General features: G+C 36.4%; 1 protein-coding gene across 5 annotated transcripts in view; it reads right to left on the bottom strand.

Moving 5' to 3' along the window:
• Positions 1 to 519: 519 nt before the first annotated feature.
• The window catches only part of FGF12 (fibroblast growth factor 12), a 604,572-nt gene continuing 585,327 nt past the window's right edge, over positions 520 to 19,764 (bottom strand). For all 5 annotated transcript variants that reach the window (XM_020873373.2, XM_020873372.2, XM_070466234.1 and 2 more), the window contains one exon: positions 520 to 4,619. In XM_020873373.2, the coding sequence (XP_020729032.1) occupies positions 4,501 to 4,619 (119 nt within the window). In that variant the 3' untranslated portion in view covers positions 520 to 4,500. The remainder of the gene's footprint in view (positions 4,620 to 19,764) is intronic.

The following is a 19,764-nucleotide window of genomic DNA, read 5'->3' as shown; positions in this document are numbered from 1 at the left end:
AATGGAGCCTAAAACCCACTCTATTCATGGGAGTATATTTTGGACTTTTGAACAACTTTAAGAGAAAATTAAAGCCACAGTCTTTAGGTTGTGCTTAGAGCAAAGACAAAAAACATCCACTCATTCTTTCCAACTAATAAAATGTCTAATGATGCAGTTTCTACTATGGTATTATTTTAAATTTATTATCATAGTGTTAAACATACTTTCGCTTCTGTTACTGAAGCTCAATATATCATCTGTGAACATTAGTTATTTTCACTTAATTTAGATTTTAAATGTTGATTTTTAACTTGGGTTCCAGGAAAATTCCAGAAAAATGAATATCTGCATTTAGCACTTTTTTTCTTGCCCTCAACTATAAATTTTCAATATGATATGACTTACCAGGGAATCTGTATCAGGAAGTACAACTCTTCAAAATCCCATTTTAGAAATAAAAATAGCTATTTCTGCATCAAAGAAGGGATTCAGAATTACTGGCATTCTGAAGAAGTGTGTGCTTTGATTATTGTTCCCACCTGTTTCTTTTTTATTATAAAGTGGCAACTTATACACTTATATATATGTGTATGTATATATACACATATATAAAGTTTTGCATTCAAACCTCTTTATCTGCAATTACCTACGATGAAAGAACACAAATCAAATAAAAACTCTATAGAATATATCCTTATTTCAGAAGCATGTGTATATATACACATATATATTTGTAGAACAATTCACTGTTTTGAAGGTGATTCTGACTTATAAAATGCTATTTACAGGTTTATGACAGAGAAAGAATCTCAGCCTTTTATGATATTAAAATAAACAGGGGATTTTTATGCTGGAGTGTGTTTCACCTGGTGCAGATGAAATTGAGCAACATCATGGAAAACCTTCTTGGAGCGTGACCTTAGAGACGAAGCCTTGAAGGTGGAATCGTAGATTTGTTATTTCTGGGTTACGTTGAAAAAAAACTACTGTTGATGTAGTCATGCTTCTCCACCAGGGAATTACTGGTCCCAAATTAGGACTGTCAAACTTTTGAACTCACAGTAAGATTCTTCATCCTTTACTTTTGTCTTAATACTCTCATCTCTTGTAGTGGTACCGCAGAACCACTCATCTACATAGAATATCTATCAACAGGATTGTCATTTTCATCAGTAGAACAATTCTTCTAACAGCTATCTGGATTAGAATGAGGCCCATAAAGCAATTATTTGTGTCAAATTAATGTCTTTTTATTGTGCTAATCCATAATAACTGAAAATGTGCTATGAAATTCATATGCAAAATTCAAAACTCGAACTATTACCATGATCAAGGATAAGCTGCCTTGCTGTCCTCCAGTTTCCTGAAGTACAAAATCTCCGAGTCAGCCAATGGAACTTCAGCACCAGTTTGTTTCTATAGCTCAGACTTCCAGCTTAATCATTAGTAAGGTACACTGGCCAGAAAACTACTTTGTGAGATTCTCAAAAGTTTTGTTTTCATTCTTAAGCCCACTGATTTTGAAACATGTTATCAATACAATAAGGACTCTTAGAATAAGCATATTTTACTTTATACTTACATAGTCAATTACAAAGCTTTACTGAAAGTCATAATTTTCCTGAGACTATCCCAGTGCATTTAAGAAAAAAAAAAATAGTTTACTTATAGGAGAATAAGTAATGGGTAAATTGAGACCCAGAAATTAGATGATGAAAATTAAGATAAATATTGTGCATAAACCTGAAAAGCAAACTCTTTAAAATGGCTCATATTTTTGGAGGAAATAGAATAATAATATGTACATATTTGATAATATTTTAAAAACCTAGATAGTGAATACTGAATTCTTCTATTAAAGGCTTTATGTACTTAGAAAATAAGCAGCAGTTAGGCAAAAGTTCACCCTGTGCTCTAAACCATAGCTTTTGTCCGGTTAATCTGTTAAAGAACTTGAAATTTCCAACAATTTACTTTCTGAAATTAAGTATAACTTAACAAAGCCAATTTCCAAATGTTTCACCATGGTGAACATTTGCTTAAATGATATGGAGAAACACAAAATACAAATTGGGTAGTTAGAACTTTCTTCAGTGCTTTCAGAAAGGGGGAAGATGTACATCTAGATGTGAAACGATAAACGGCCATTGTAAATAAAGGGAAGAATTTTGTTGGAGATTCATATCTCTATCATATTTTCCATAATATTGAACTAGATAAGATATATTCTATCATGAAATCATCAGTATAATTGATAACACTTTGTGAAACTGTCAACTGTGTCACTTGTGAGCTTGTGATGTGTGTATACATGTGGATTGTGTGTATGACCAAAAAGCTCAAGTCATTTTATGCTAAATGAGCCTGGGAGCCATTTTGTAGAAGTTTCCTTTTTATTTTTTCCTAAATAAATAAATAAATAAATAAGGCTTTGTGCTTATAATTTGATTGGTCCTGGAAGTGACAGGTGTTGTTTATAATCAAGTTGAATCGAGTGACAAGGAGAAATAGAACTAGAGTTGTATTTCTTTTTACAAGGGCATTCTTTTCCTAGAAGAATAACATTCTTTTCTTTAGTTTAAATGTCTTTATTTCTTACTTTCCAAATATTTTGATTAAACAAATATCCCTTGCAGATGTGTGTTCAAAATCCTTGCCAAGATGCATAACTTTCATTCTTTGCAACTGATTAGACAAATTCCTTCATTTCATTTTCTGCTCACCTCCTGATAAGAGAAATAGAATACTTGGTGAAGGACACCAACCACTAATGATTATGTGGAGTGAGGGAAATTACAGTGACTTTGAAAGAATACAGCAACCAATGACAAGGTCATTAAAGTGAGGGCCTAGAGTTTCTGCAAAGTGTATATTTTAGGGAGTATTTGGAACAATACATGCTGGACGGAAGAGCTATAGGAGAAGTAACATGCTAAGTCTTCTCATTGATAACATCCATAAATCTGCATATATTTTTTAATATTCTGTTTGTTTTGTTTTGATTTGGATGTCTCTACACCATTCCTGATTTGTAGGACCAAGAAGATTTATTTTTTTCCCAAGGCAATTGTATTCATTTCTTCTTTAACATTTCAGTATTCCTAAATATGCATTTGCCTAGTCTTACACTCTTTTTTTTTTTTTATTACTTTAAGCCACTCACTCACAAAACCCTGTTGTGTGAGCCACAACAGGAGCCTCTGCTGGAACCATGGCTGTTAATTCAGTATTATTTCTCAATGCCCCTTGAAAATCCAGGGTATAACAATTTCCTTCTGTGTTCTAGGAGACAGACTTATTTTCAAATAGATTTATAAATGAGGCTATCTAGCAACAAACAATTTACTGGCTTCATAAGATAGTAAGTTAAGAATTTCACAGCCATGCCTCCCAATTCCTTGGTGAAGTTTGAAAATGCTACATACAGAAAACTTAGTAAGGTACAAAGGCAAATATAGATACAGCTTGCTTGCACCAACTTATTAAGATTTATTTCCTTATGTAAAACACCTTTTCTTTCCTTTCTGCTGCAAGAAATGGTATAAAACTCTCTTCTAAGACAGCTAGACATTTACCTATACTCTTAAAGGTGTCCACAAAGTAAAAAAAAAAAAAAAAAATCAGATCAAATGGTAAAACCACATAACTTACATATCACTGCCAAGGCATGGTAGCAACAAAGAATTTCCTAAAAGTTACTTCAATCTTAAAATAAGGAATTTTTTTCTAAGTGACTAAAGGAAAATTAAAAAAAAAGAGCTCCTTAATTAATACTTTTGAAAAAAATGATATTCTTCTAGGAGAATCTGAAACTCTTGTTAGGAAGGAATGAAATCAGCTAATAGCACTAAATTCAACATATGACTATCCTTTGCATAAAACAATCTTAAATATTGATTTCAGGAATAAAATTTTAAAATAAAATTTTTCTTGATGTTAAATGATTCCTGGCTATATACCTTATAGGCACTAGAAGAATCTGTACTTCATACATGTTCAATATTATGGTAAAAAAAATCCTGGAAACAGACTGCAATTTTGTGTCAATTCCAAATGCCCAAAGAAAATACAAATTCAAAACACACATCACAGCATTATCCAGAGTTTAAGCCATTTAGGACATTACATCAATTTGTAAGTTCAATTCTCCAAAACCCTTTTCTTTAAGGTAATAACTTTATTTCATCTTTATTATATTTATGTCTTCATTACAATTAGTCCTCTATTAATAACAACAGTTTATTTTAATGCTTGTGGAGTCTTGATTTATTTTTTCCTCTGCTCTTAGGTGTGCTAATCTTTGTGCATGTGCATTTTCTACCACATTGCAACAGGCAAGCTTTGGTTCAATTTTCTTGTCCTACACAAAGGAAGATTTTGAGTGCAGAATCTTAGCCACTAGGTCCTGGGTTGCCATTTTATTTTCCTCTCCTTGGGTGGATTTATTGGAAGGAAATGGGTAAAGGACAGGGGGAGAAAGGGAAGGGATGAGAGCGGGACGAAGGGAAGAGTTCTCAGCTATGTTGAATCTTGATTCACAACTTTGCCTCCATTCATGGTCGGTGTTCCAGAACTTTTCCTTGAACGCCCTTGTTTTTCTCCAATTTCATGTAGTGATGGCTCTCTGTACATACACACTGGAAGGCAAAAATCACATCAGTTACTCACAACAATAATGGACATCAAATTCAGCCTCAATAAACATCTCAGATTTGACTTTATTTAGTGTTCACGCTCATCACTAGCTCTTTTTCCTACCATGAAAATGAGTCTTTTTTTTTCCATTTATTTTTATTACTTGGAGGCTAATTACTTTACAATATTGTGAAAATGAGTCTTAACTTAATATTTAATGGATACACAATTTTCTTCTAGTTCTATCAGTCACAACCTTTTAAGTCTTCCTGAGCTGCAGACATATAAGTGGTTTCTGTTCCCTTATAGATAAGGCTTAATAAGTTTTTGCTGTCTACTAACCTATGTAACAGGATTTTTATCTAGAGTTAGAAGAGGCATCGGGAGTATAACATTTAAAGGGAGGAAAGAGATATCTTGTTTTTCAGACTTTAGTCTGCAATCTAGTTCCAGTAGGGGGAAAAAAAATTCTTATTTACATAATCCTTTAATCTTTACCTTACTACAAGAAATATGATATTGTTGTATCAATTGCAATTTTAGTGCCAAGTTTCAGGGTATCCTATGTAAGAAATGATAATGGGAGAGAGAGCAGAGAAGAAAAAAACAACGCAGTTTTTCCAATTTCTTCATATTTCCCTCACCTAAGGTAATGAACAGTCTATGGCTTCTTAGTTATTCATCAGTAGGAAATGTGGTTATGCAACCTTGAGATGTCAGTGTGCATCTATATAAGCAGTCCTTTTTATCGTCTATTGTTTTGTCTGGCTGTAAAGCTCAGTCATCTGTGAATTATCACAGCTTTTGCTAGATTACTGCATAGAAAGAACAATGTTTTTCAATTCACATTTACTCTTGTAAGATAGCGTCTATCAGCATATTAAGTACATTAAAACAGGTTCATTTTACTGTTGTGAGACAAATGTGACTGTATATGAGCATATGAAATATTTACTTAAATATCAAGAGAGAGTTTCATACTTGACTTAGGAACAAACAATTGCATACCCCTATCTGTTGAATAATCACTACAATACCTTGGCAATCTGAATATTATTTCCAATCAAATTGCTTCTTCCTGTAGGCTTTGCCCTGGGACTAGAAACCTGAGCATGGCCATGAATAAATAGATGTTGTATGGTGGTTAAGAGCACCAATTTGGGAGACATACTGTCTGGTCCACTTCCACACTCAGCCACTTTCTAGCTCTGTCCATTGGACACCTAGTAAGCATCTAAAGATGTATAAGAATAATGAAGAAGCTGATTTCTTCATAAAAATTCTGAATAAAAGATTTCAGAGGACACAGTGATAAGCTGTTTTTACTGGAAATATACTCTAAATCCAAAACTAAATTAAAAGAGTTAAGAGACGAGTAAGTTTCTCCTCAGACTAGTTCAGTGATGAGGAGATAGGTTTCCTGCAACATCTCAGTAGGAGGGTTTCTTAAATGTTCATGTGCATTTGAATCACATAAGGGTATTATTAAAATGCAAATTCTGATTCAGAAGATCTATAATGAGCTTAGATTCCGCATTTTTAGTAAGTGCCCAGGTGATGCTGATGCTAGCAAAATCTGAACCACACTGTGGTTAGTATAAAATATATATATAAAAGCATGTTGATTCAGTATATCATGCACAAGTATTATATAGATTTTAAAATGAGATTTTAAAATATTTTAGCTATTGCACTGAATGACCCCTCCAATATCTTCAAAGGATTAACTACCTTTGGCCGCACTAGCAAAGTGTACAGAGGAAATTAGTTTAGAAAGAATAGATCCTATAATTTTCAGGTAATACCAGTAGGTAGTTCAAGGGTCTGCTTTTCTTTTACAAAAGGCATAAGATCCTTGTGTAAGATTCTATTGAAATCTTTAATTCTTCAAGCCTAATGTCTCTTATGTATATTTCTGTTATAGGGAAAGTGTCAAAATCCACCAAACTAAATAATATGTTTATGTGTGCAAAATATATAACCATGTGTCTATAACTAGTTAGTGCACATGGGAACCCAGAAGATGTAATGAAGTGATTGGATTGGAAAGCACTTTATATGATGCCATAAAGCAGTTTTTCCCTACTCTGTCACCTCGTCAGCTGTGAGAATCCCCAAACTTGACCTGGGGCTTCCCAGGTGGTGGAAGTGGTAATGTGTCCACCTACTAAGGCTTCCTTGGTGGCCCAGATGTAAAGAATCCTCCTGTAATACAGGAGACATGGGTTTGATCCCTGGGTTGCAAAGATCCCCTGGAGGAGGGCATGGCAACCCACTCCAGTATTCTTGCCTAGAGAATCCCCATGGACAGAGGAACCTGGTGGGGTATAGTCAATGGGGTCATAAAGAGTCGGACACAACTGAGTGACTAAGCACACAGCACAGCTAATGCAGGAGACGCAACTGATCCCTGGGTCAGAAAGATCCTGGAGAAGGAAATGAGAATCCACTCTAGTATTTCCTGCCTGGAAAATTCCATGGACAGAGGAGCGTGGTGGCCTATAGTCCATGGGGTCACAAAAACTATGAACTGCTAACTCAGGTGAGTTGCTCAGTCATGTCCGACTCTTTGCGACCCCATGAATCGCAGCACATCAGGCCTCCCTGTCCATCACCAACTCCCGGAATCTACCCAAACCCAGGTCCATCGAATCAGTGATGCCATCCAGCCATCTCATCCTCTGTCGTCCCCTTCTCCTCCTGCTCCCAATCCATTCCAGCATTTGGGTCTTTTCCAATGAGTCAACTCTTTACATGAGGTGGCCAAAGTATTGGAGTTTCAGCTTCAGTATCAGTCCTTCCAATGAACACCCAGGACTGATCTCCTTTAGAATGGACTGGTTGGATCTTCTTGCAGTCCAAGGGACTCTCAAGAGTCTTCTCCAACACCACAGTTCAAAGGCATCAATTCTTCAGCACGCAGCTTTCTTGACTGTCCAACTCTCACATCCATACATGACCACTGGAAAAACCATAGCCTTGACTAGATGGACCTTTGTTGGCAAAGTAACGTCTCTGCTTTTAAATATGCTATCCAGGTTGGCTATAACTTTCCTTCCAAGGAATGAGCATCTTTTAATTTCATGGCTGCAATCACCATCTGCAGTGATTTTGGAGCCCAGAAAAATAAAGTCTCTCACTGTTTCCACCGTTTCCCCATCTATTTCCCATGAAGTGATGGGACCAGTTGCCATGATCTTAGTTTTCTGAATGTTGAGCTTTAAGCCAAGTTTTTCACTCTCCTCCTTCACTTTCATCAAGAGGCTTTTTAGTTCCTCTTCACTTTCTGCCATAAGGGTGGTGTCATCTGCATATTTGAGGTTATTGATATTTCTCCCGGCAATCATGATTCCAGCTTGTGCTTCTTCCAGCCCAGCCTTTCTCATGATGTACTGTGGATATAAATTAAATAACCAGGGTGACAATATACAGCCTTGATGTACTCCTTTTCCTATTTGGAAACAGTGTGTTGTTCCATGTCCAGTTTTAACTGTTGCTTCTTGACCTGCATATAGGTTTCTCAAGAGACAGATCAGATGGTTTGGTATTCCCATCTCTTTAATAATTTTCCAGTTTATTGTGATCCACACAGTCAAAGGCTTTGGCATAGTCAATAAAGCAGAAATAGATGTTTTTCTGGAACTTGCTTGCTTTTTCGATGATCCAGCGGATGTTGGCAATTTGATCTCTGGTTCCTCTGCCTTTTCCAAAACCAGCTTGAATATCCGGAAGTTCTTGGTTCATGTATTGCTAAAGCCTGGCTTGGAGAATTTTGAGTATTACTTTACTAGCATGTGAGATGAGTACAATTGTGCAATAGTTTGAGCATTCTTTGGCATTGCCTTTCTTTGGAATTGGAATGAAAACTGACCTTTTCCAGTCCTATGGCCACTGCTGAGTTTTCCAAATTTGCTGGCATATTGAGTGCAGCACTTTTCACACCATCATCTTTCAGGATTTGAATTAGCTCAACTGGAATTCCATCACCTCCACTAGCATTGTTTGTAGTGATACTTCCTAAGGCCCACTTGACTTCACATTCCAGGGTGTCTGGCTCTAGATGAGTGATAATCACAAGTGATGGTCACAAGTGACCATCATGATTATCTGGGTCATGAAGATCTTTTTTGTACAGTTCTTCTGTGTATTCTTGCCACCTCTTCTTAATATCTTCTGCTCTGTTAGGTGCATACCATTTCTGTCCTTTATTGAGCCCATCTTTGCATGAAATTTTCCCTTGGTACCTCTAATTTTCTTGAAGAGATCTCTAGTCTTTCCCATTCTATTGTTTTCCTCTATTTCTTTGCATTGATCACTGAGGAAGGCTTTTTTATGTCTCCTTGCTATTCTTTGGAACTCAGCATTCAGATCTGGACTGCTAAATCAGTCTCCAAGAATGTAAAAAAAAAAATCCAATAAATTATAAACAGTAGATTTTTGGCATGTAAATTTCTAAACTTCAGTTTAGAGACACAAAGAATATTACTCTTTCATTTCCATTAAATAATATATTTTAAAGTTTTTGTGTTTGAATTTCTTAGTGTTGTAATTTCTTTTTAAAATTTCCTTTTGTTATAGACTCCACCCAAGACATTTGTTTTTAACTTTTATCTTTCTTTGCTATTTCCCACTTACATATAAAATACCTAAGTTGTGACAACACAAAAGGTTGCCATTATAATTATCATTGCAGATAACTTTACTAATAATGTAATCCCGCTGGCCATCCAAGTAACAAGTCCCCAGAGTTTTCCCAGTTGGCGTCTAGACTTTTTCAATGTTTCTAAACCAGTAAAAGTCACCAGTGTTATAGCAAAATGTGCAACTTGCTCTTTTTTAAGGACAATTCAATCACAAAGTTTCCTATTTTTCCATTAAATGAAATAGTAAAATTCCAGGTTTGAAAAAAACTGTCCGAACTAGCTGGAAAAATAAGAGTAATAAAACAAATAGATTTAAGTCAGTTTCTTGGGCTTCAATTTTCATTGTTACTTTCAGGCTCTCAGATGCCAATCAAGGGGTATAAATCTCAATCAAATTTTGGAATTAAAAGGTAATTAAAGGAGCATGTTCTAATTAGAAAGCCAAGAAAAAATGACAGAACACTTCTCCTCCCAATAGAATTTCCTTTGATAGTTGTATCAGCACTCCAGAACTTCTATTCTGTCTGAAAGGTACATAATAAACTGATGATACAGAATACAAGAAGAAAACAAAGCATAACTGTACTCTAAAGTGCATTCTATATCCAAAATATAAACTAAATTACTGCAATGTACACAATAATCACAATGATAATCTCTAAAATTTGCATGCCAAAAATACATTGTGTATATTTTTTAAATTTTTTTTTAATACTTTCAGACTGATTTAGCAGTCCATATTCAGGTGATGAAATTCCAGCAGGGCTATTTAAAATGCTAAAAGATGATGCTATCAAATGCAAATCTGGAAAGCCCAGCAGTGGCCACAAGACTGGAAAAGGTCAATCCTCATCCCAATTCCCAAGAAGGGCAGTACTAAAGAATGTTCAAACCACCAGACAATTATATTCATCTTCCATGCTAGTATGGTTACGCTCAAAATCCTCCAAGCTAGGCTCCAGGATTACAAGAGAACTTCCAGATGTTCACGCTGGGTTTAGAAAAGGCAGAGGAACCAGAGATCAAGTTGCCAACATTTGCTGGATCACAGAGAAAGCAAGGGAATTCCAGAACAATATCTACCTCTGTTTCACTGACTACACTAAAGCCTTTGACTGTGTGGATCATAACAAACTGTGGAAAACTCTTAAAAGAGATGGGAATACCAGACCATCTTAATTGTCTCCTGAGAAACCTGTATGTGGGTCAAGAAACAACAGTTAGAACTCTGAATGGAACAACTGACTGGTTCAGGATTGACAAAGGAGTCCATTAGACTGTTTATTGTCACCCCATTTATTTAACTTACACACAGAGCACATCACGTCAAATGCTGGCTGGGTGAGTTAAAAGCTGGAACCTAGATTGCTAGGAGAAATATCAACAACCTCAGATATGTAGATGATACCACTCTAATGGCAGAAAGCAAAGAGAAACTAAAGAGCTTCTTGAGGGTGAAGGAAGAGAATGAAAAAGCCGGTTTAAAACTCAATATTAGGAAAAAACAAAGATCTCAGCATCCAATCCTATCACTTTATGGCGGAAAAGGTGGAAGCAGTGACACATTTCCTCTTTGTGGGATCTAAAATCACTACAGATGGTGACTGTAGCCATGATATTAGATGATTGCTTCTTGGCAGGAAAGCTATGACAAACCTAGACAGTGTGTTAAAAAGCAAAGACATCACTTTACTGACAAAGGTCCACATAGTCAAGGCTATAGTCTTTCCAGTAGTCATGTACAAATGTGAGAGCTGGACAGTAAAGAAAGCAGAGTGCTGAAGATGCTTTCAAACTGTGGTACTGGAGAAGACTCTTGAAAGTCCCTTGGAAAGCAAGGAGATCAAACCAGTCAATCTTAAAGGAAATCAACCCTGAATACTCTTTGGAAGGACTGATGCTGAAATTAAAGCTCCAATACTTTTGGCCACCTCATGCGAAGAGCTGACTCAGTGGAAAAGCCCCTGATGTGGGAAAGATTGAAGGCAGGAGAGAGGGCGACAATGATGAGATAGTTGGATGGCATCACCATTCAATGGACATGAATTTGGGCAAACTCTGGGAAATGGTGAGGAACAAGGAAGCCTGGTGTGCTGCAGTCCATGGGATGCAAAGAGTCAGACACAACTCGGTGACTGAACAAGAAGAAGAAGTCAGGTCTGACTCTTTATGACCACATAGACTGTAGCCCACCAGGCTCCTCTGTTCATGGAGTTAATCCCTTCAATAAATCTATTATTTCAGAGTCTTCAAAGCCATTGATTTATTTTTATAGTCAAACTGTCTTTAAATGAATTGTACCAACAGATGGAATTTTACATTTAACCCTAACTGGCATTAACTGACTTCTCAGTCTGAATGATCACAGAGAGATGAGATTCTTGTTTTAGAACCCAAGTTGGCATTTGATTGTGAAGATTTTCCTGGATCTTGCTGGCGAGTGCCAAAACCTGCCCAGGTGGAAATTCAAAGCAATTTTAAATTGACCAACTAAATATGATAACCAGGTGAATACAGTAGGTGAGAGAAATTCCTATCCTCATTTTTTAAATATAAAAGAAACTAAGTGATTTCCCTAAAATCAGATTGTAAATAGTAGCAGAGCCAAAGAGAGTGTAGGATTTCAAAGTCCTGATCAAAATTTCTTAATAAAAGCACAAAAACAATTAATCAAATAAGTGGTGCAAATAACTGTCTTATACCAGACAATTTTAGTTATTTCCATACATTAATCTAGATCCAAGCTGGACTCATTTCTACCAAATATTCCTAATGTCATCAAAAAATGGGAATGAAAGCAAATTCAGGATGCCTATTAAAAAATAAGTAGGTAACGAGTGTTGTCAAGTAGGTGGAGGAACTGAACCACTGTACATTGATGGAAGGAACAGGACAGCCACTGTGAAAAACTACACAATGATTTGCTCAAAAATCAAGCATAGAATTACCATCTGATCCAGACATGTCACTTCTGGATATACACCCAAGAGAAATAAAAGCAAGGGTGTGAATAGTATGTACACAGCCATGTTCATAAAAGCATTACTTGCAATATCGAAAAGGTGCAAGCACCTTTGGTTAGTTAACTAACCAATGAACAGATACACAAAATGTGGTATATGCACACAATAAAATATTGTTCAACTTAAAAAGGAAGCAAATCCTAACACAAGCGTGGATGAACCTTGAGGACCTAAAGACAAAATGAAATAATAAGCCACCGGGGAAGCCTAAGCTAGGCATAAAAGGAAACACATTTTATGATTTTATTTATGTGGGATATCGAGAGTAGTCATATTAATAAAGCCAGAACATAGAATGGTGGTTTCCAGGGGCTGAGGGAAGGAAGTATGTGAGTAAATACTTAATGGGTACAGTGTTTCAGTTGGAGAAGAAGAAAAAATTTTAGGGACGGATGGTGGTGATGGGTGCAAAACACAGAAATGTACTCAATGACACTGAAGTGTACTCTTAAACTGTTTTAAGATGGCAAATTTCATGTTGTGTATATTTACACAACATACTTAGGAATTACATATAATTTTCTAAAGTCACACACACAGAAACAAACACCTTACATGTAAGCTATAAACAAAGAAGTGACTATTAAAACCAGAGATGTCCAACTTGCAGGGAAGAACCAACAATTCCCCAATAGTCAACAGTATCAGTCTTAGAACTGTGCTAAGAAAAAGAGAATTGAGATACACTAAGGATATAGAGCTGGTGAGAGGATAGGGAAATCTGATGAAAACATCCTAGGACTTCGCTACCTAATACAGTATCCATTTTGCCTATGTGGTCACTGATCACTTAAAACGTGGCTAGTCCTAAGTCAGAAGTGAAAAGAGGGATAAAATAAACACTGAATTTTAAAGACCACACTAAAAATTAAATCTCAGTGGTAATGCTTTATATTACTTACATATTGAAATGATAATATTTGAATATACTAGATTGAGCATATTATTAAAAATCCATTTCATGTTTACTTTTTATTTTTTAAATATGACTACCAGAAAATTTTAAATTACATACTTAGCTCATATTATATTTCTATTACACAATGCTCTCTTAGAAGAGTTTGCTCTTCTCTGGAAAAGAAGTGTCTTGATTAATGTCAAGAGCTTCCCAGGTTGCTCAGAGGTAAAGAATCCACCTGCCAATGTAGGAGATGCAGGGTTTGATCCCTGGGTTGGGAAGATCCCCTGGAGTAGGAAATGGCAACCCACTCCAGTATTCTTGCCTGGGAAATCCCATGGACAGAGGACCCTGGCAGACTACAGTCCATAGGCTCACAAAGAGTTGGGCATAACTTAGTACACAGGCAGGATTAATCTCAAAGCTACCAATTACTGTATAATCGGGAGGGGAATTGAGAAAACTTCCTGACCTGATTGACCTGACCTCCATATGCACACTTAGAAGAGACAGAGTATGTTGGATTTCTTTGATGGAATGACCTGATTCACAAAGCATTTACTGACCTTCTTAATTTGGCTTAACTAATATTGCATCATTTGGAGTCTATTACATTATTTTCTTTTTTCCTCTCCTCAAATTCCAATTACTCTTTTGCTGACTGATATCCAAAGTTTCAGTATTAATTTGTTCATTTATTCTATGAGCAGAAACAAGCTGCTTCTTACCAGGTGCTCTGCTAGATTCTGTGGCAACTGCAAGAAATGATCTCTAGATTCCTGCTCTCAAGGAGTTCAAGGCTAAGGGAGAGAGCATAGACGTGCACACAGATCACAGAGAGGAAAGCGCCGTAGCAGGGCTGAATGGGAATGAGTATATAAAATAGCTCTTTAATGTTGATTTAGCCTTGAAGGAGCCAAAGGGTTTGGAGAAGTGGATGGGCTAATAAATAAGAATGAAGGGATGGGACTGCCAGTGGTTAAGAATCTGCCTGTCAATGCAGGGTACATGAGTTCGATCCCTGGCCTGGGAAGATTCCACATGCCACAGGGCAACTAAACTGGTGCACAACAACTATGGAACCGGTGCTCTAGAGGCCACGCTCCGCAACAGAAAGGACCACAGTGAGAAGCCTGCTCACTGCAACTAGAGAGAAGCCCCCACTCACCGCAACTAGAGAAAGCCTGCACACAGCAACGAAGGCCCAGTGCATACGAAGATTAAAAAAAAAAAAAAGAATAAAGGGATGAAGTGCAGGTTGTCTAAGAGAAACAGTGACTATTGAAGCATGAGGTAAAACTGAGGTGATGAGGGATGAGAGTGACCGAGACAACTTGAATCAGACTTTCTGAAGTCCAGGAGAGAGGATTTAAACCTGGATTTTGGTATATATCAGCCTTAATTTGATAGTGAACAAACAGCTAATAATATGTCCATCAAGTACATGAGTGCATAGGGAAAAATCTATTCAATCTCTTTATCTATAAAAATATCCAACTATATTTACATGACATGAATACTGCCAGGCAGAATACTTAAGAAGAATCAGTCAAATTGAATCTTACTGCATAGATTCCATAAGAAATGGCTGGCAACATTTCAAACTTTTATGAGTTGTCCTGATGCCTTGCAAACACCACCTTAATTTCTTAGGAACAAACCTAGCTGAGTCACTATTACGTATGAGACCAGCTGCGTATCTAATATACATAGTTGGCTCTCTGTATCCATGGGTTCTACATCCTCAGAATCAACTAAGGATTGGAAAATAATTAGAAATTCCAGAAAGTTTCAAAAAACAAAACTTGAATTTGTCCCAATCTAGCAACCATTTACACAGTGTTTACATTGTATTAGGTACTATAAATGATCTAGAAATGATTTAAAGTATCCAGGAGTATGTGTGTAGTATATATATGCAAATACTATGCTATTTCATATAAGGGACTTGAACATCTGCAGATTTCAGTATCAGCAAGGATTCCTGGAATGAATTCCTTGCAAATACTGAGTGATGACTATACCTGACATCTAATATATTTTAAGTTCCATAATTTTGACTGTAATTGAAAGGTGGGGCTCTCTTGGTTAAGCTAACTAACACACTGACAAGGGCTATCCTTTTGTTTTGTGGGGAGCTTAAGAAGAATAAACAGTAATTGATAAATCAAGAATTACTAGTTCCACATATGAAAATCCTATATATTTGACTGTACACTAAAAATTAATCATAATTTTTTATAGCTACTGGTACTAGAATTTTAAGTTCTGGTACTAATTTCCAATTATCTATTACTAAGCAATTGTGAAAAACCTTTAAGAAACATTTCCAGGGAACCATCTAGATGCTGATCTTCAAGAGTTACATAAATTCTACAGCTCCTAAACTGTGCTTCTCAAATTCTCCTGTCCCATGTAAGTTAAGTTTTTTCGTCCCAATAATTGATTCCTGATTTTAATTTGCAGCAGTTCAAAGGACTTTTCCATCACTTTCTATTACAATAAGATATTTCATTAGAAAACATATTTACTAGTGTAGGCCTTAGAATTTTTAAAAATCTATCTGACCTTGAATATTTTCTTCCAAAGTGTTCTGCTTTATATATTCTATCCACTACAGCTATGAGAGCAAAGTTTGATATTCTAGTTATTTTGATGAGGAGTAATTTCTAAATTGAGAATAAAGTGAATAAAACAAAAAATCTAACTTACTATTATTAACTTACTAACTTACTTTCTTGTCCTCCCAGCTCCCCAAATCTGTTTCACAGAAACTCAGACTCAGTGCTACCTTAGATTTAACAACTGAAAACAAATTCTCTATGGGCAACTTGGGATGTTACTATCTAATCATGTATCATTCAGAACCTATGGGCTCCATTTGTGATACAGGCTTTATTTTTAGTGGGCATGATTTAATGGCCACCTGTTGTTACAGAACTGATTTCTTTGGTGTTACTTCCCAATTTAACTTCATACTATTTTTACAAGTTTCAATATCCAAATTTCGAGAATGCTTAGTATCCTGATAATATAATACCTGCCTGATTAACAATGTTACTTCTTCACATGGCTCTTCTAGGTTGTCTTGATCATATTTCTTGCTCTCTTTCAAGTATGATAAAATATACTTGCTCTTTTTTCACCCCACAGAATGTTTTTGAGATAAATATTATCGTTCCTCTAACACATGTGATATCATAGTATTGTCACTTTTGTTTTAGATGTTAAGCCATATTCAATTCTTTGTGACCCCATGGACTGTAGCCCACCAGGCTCTTCTGTCCATGGAATTTCCCAGGTAAGAATACTGGAGTGGGTTGCATTTCCTTCTCCAGGTGATCTTCCTGACCCAGGGACTGAACCCACATCTCCTGCATTGGCAGGAAGATTTACTGCTCAGCTTCCAGGGAAGCCCCAGTTTTGGATAAATGGTAAAAGGAGACAATGCTTTGAAAAGGGAAATATTTCTGTATGGCTCTTTAGAACTCTTTCTTCAAATCAGTTTTCTATTTTTCCTCTTTTCTCATATGTTTAAATTTCTTCTCCTTCTTTCCCTTCTCCCTCCTCCATCCTCTTCTCTTCTCCTTCTCTTCTTCTGAATGTTTTGTTTTATTCATGTTTTGACTTTTCTTGATTCATAGTACATCGAAGCAGAGGGGTTTATCCCAGGTTTTGGAATAAAAATGAGGTAGAGATTTCATGAGATAATACTCTTCCTTATTTGCAGACACAGGGACAAGTGAGGGTTTCTAATAACATAACTCACGTTACATATTGTTTTTAAGATATGGCATCCATTAGGAATCCTTAGTTCACCCCTTCCATGTGAAGAGGAGACACTTGCATGATTGACACTCATCACTAAGTGACTTGGTATAGTAAAGGCTGTCATTTTCACAGCTTCCTGAGAGATCGTGGCCATACTTCTATAGAAAGTCCTACAATCCTGTTATCAATTAAAATTCTACACATGGTCATAACAAGACCATAAGCTACCAACCTTACATAAGCTACTAACCTTATAATAACATATGGTATTTGTTCTACTTAAATTTTGCTTTATTTTTAAATGCAAGATTGTGCCATTAGAAAATAAAAAGACCAAAAGTATATCACTTCATCCTCTCTTTGTAAGGTTAGGTATGGGTCTTTCCAGGATTGACTTTCTACTTAGTATTTTTCTATTATATTCTTTCACTTGTACCTCTGCTATAAATGCAGTTATCAGAATCAGCAGGTGCCCCTTGCCATTATAATAGCTCAGATTCCCTGTTTGAAACATTTAACATTCAATAGTCAGTTTTATTTTAGTTATCATACATTTCTCTTGAAAAACAAACTAAAATAATGTCTTTCCTAAAAGTGAAATCCCAGGGGTTGCTGTTATTTATAAATCAAACTATAATAAGCCAGGTTCCAGGTACCATCCAAAGGGTACTCCTCTAAGAAACTGCTGTCTTCTTAACCATTTGTTGTTTTAGTCAGTAAATCATGTCTGACTCTTTGTGACCACAGGGACTGTAGCCCTCCAGGCTCTTTTTGCCCATGGGATTTCCAGGCTAGAATACTGCAGTGGGTTGACATTTCCTCCTCTAGGGGATCTTCCTGACCCAGGGGTAGAACCTGCATCTTCTGTGTCTTCTGCATTGGCAGGGGGATTCTTTACTGCTGAGTCTTAGCTAATATTAATTGAGCACTTACTCGGTATCTGCACTTTATATACAGTAAGATTATTTTAAATGACCTTAACAAGTAGACAGTTTAATTGATCCCTTTCTCAGTTAAGGAAACTGAAGAGCAGAAAGGGTCATTCACTGACATAAACAGAATCAGCTTCAAATTCATGTGTGAGTAGCTCCAGAGTTCCTGCTCTAAGCTTATAGTCAAACAGTTTAATGAGTTTGGAGAAAAAACTTAGCTGCTTGGTCTCAGTCAAAATCCTGATCCCAGGGACTTCTCTGGTGGTCCAATGGCTAAGACTCCGTGCTTCCAGTGTAGGGGGCTGGGGTTCGATCCCTGGTCAGGGAACTAGATCCTGCATGTTGCAACTTAAAAGTCCCACGTGCCACAACTAAAGATCCTGCATGCCGCAACTAAGACCCAGTGTAGCCAAATAAATAATTTTTTAAAAAAAATCTTGACCCCAAACTTCATGGGGGTGCTCAGTACTTCATGGAATCCTCCTCCATGTTTAGCCAATTCCCTCTACTGGTCTTCCTAAGTGACTATTCCATATCTCTCCTTCTTCCTCAAACTCTGAAAACTGCCTCATATTCTCCTTGGACTCAGGAAATACGCTTGCCTTCTTTCCTTTTCTTTTCTCTTTTTCTCCCTCTCCATTTATCTCTCCCTCTTCCCTTCCCTTTTGTCAGTAAGCACTCTCTGAATTCACTTAGAAAATAAATGCAGAAGAGAAAGCTTTCATATTTCCACCACAAAAGTCATACCAACCTGCACACATCTGCTTGTGCATATCCTGGCTTCCTGCTTGTAAAAATGCTTGAACTCTTCCTGTTTCTACTTAAATCCAGTCCTAACTTTGCCACTTGTGTACTTGATCCCATCCCCTCTGGTCAGTATTACTCAGTGACCCTCTCTCCTATAATACCAATTTCCCCTTCTCCCCTATTAGTCTATAAATATGCTAAGCAGCTTTAAACAAACACACCCCAACACAGAGCCACCATGTTTCTCTCCATCTTGGCTCCATTTCTGTTTTCCTTTTATAGCAAGACTCCTCAGAAGTGTCATTTAATACTACTTTCCTCTTTCCTTTAACTCTTGTTATAACTTCTATCAACTCCAATTAGACATTCCCACAACTCCTCTGAAATCAATCCTGTCAAGTCACTACTTAATGTATGGTCAGTCCTCATTCAACAGCTTGCTGGATGCTCTACCAGTATTTGGTAGAGATAACAACTCTAATCTTAGTTTTGCCTCTTTCTAGCTATGTGGACCCGGGTGAGCTACGTAATCGCTCTTAAACTCAGTTTCCTTGTGTTTAAAATTGGGATAATATTCTTAATCTGTGTCCTCCCAAAGTGTCAATGACTATCAAATGATAACTCCTGTTCAGGAGGAATGTTGAAAATAACAAAAAATCTTTCAAATGTCTTTAAATTTGTACTTAGCAAATAGTAAATTTGTACACAGTACACAGTATTACTTTCATATTACTGCTGGATTCTTATAAATCATTAAAAAGTTGAAAGTTTTGATAATTATGGAAGAACTAGGTATAAATCCTCGAGAGTCAGTATTTCTCTGGACTGAAGAGTTGGGAAAGTTGAGAGGAAGGCAACTATAATTGTTGCTGATGGATTCTGTTTTTCAAATGGAGGCAAGATAATTCCAGTTTCTAATAAAACTCATAAATGACACTTGATAAGAACCCCCATGTTATATCAGTCTCCATCAAAGAGGAATGATATATGACTAATCTTTTTATTACTACCAATTTAATCAAATTTTCTTTGGCGCTCTGTAATATCCAAGAAGTGGAAAGGTTAGATTGCTCTGTTAGTTAATGTACCATTAAAGAAACTTAATTGTCTTAATAGCAGATCATGGAAGAGTG

This window comes from Odocoileus virginianus, chromosome 4, assembly GCF_023699985.2.
Source record: "Odocoileus virginianus isolate 20LAN1187 ecotype Illinois chromosome 4, Ovbor_1.2, whole genome shotgun sequence".
In the NCBI taxonomy this organism is placed as follows: domain Eukaryota; kingdom Metazoa; phylum Chordata; class Mammalia; order Artiodactyla; family Cervidae; genus Odocoileus; species Odocoileus virginianus.
This window is presented reverse-complemented; position numbering and strand designations above follow the sequence as displayed.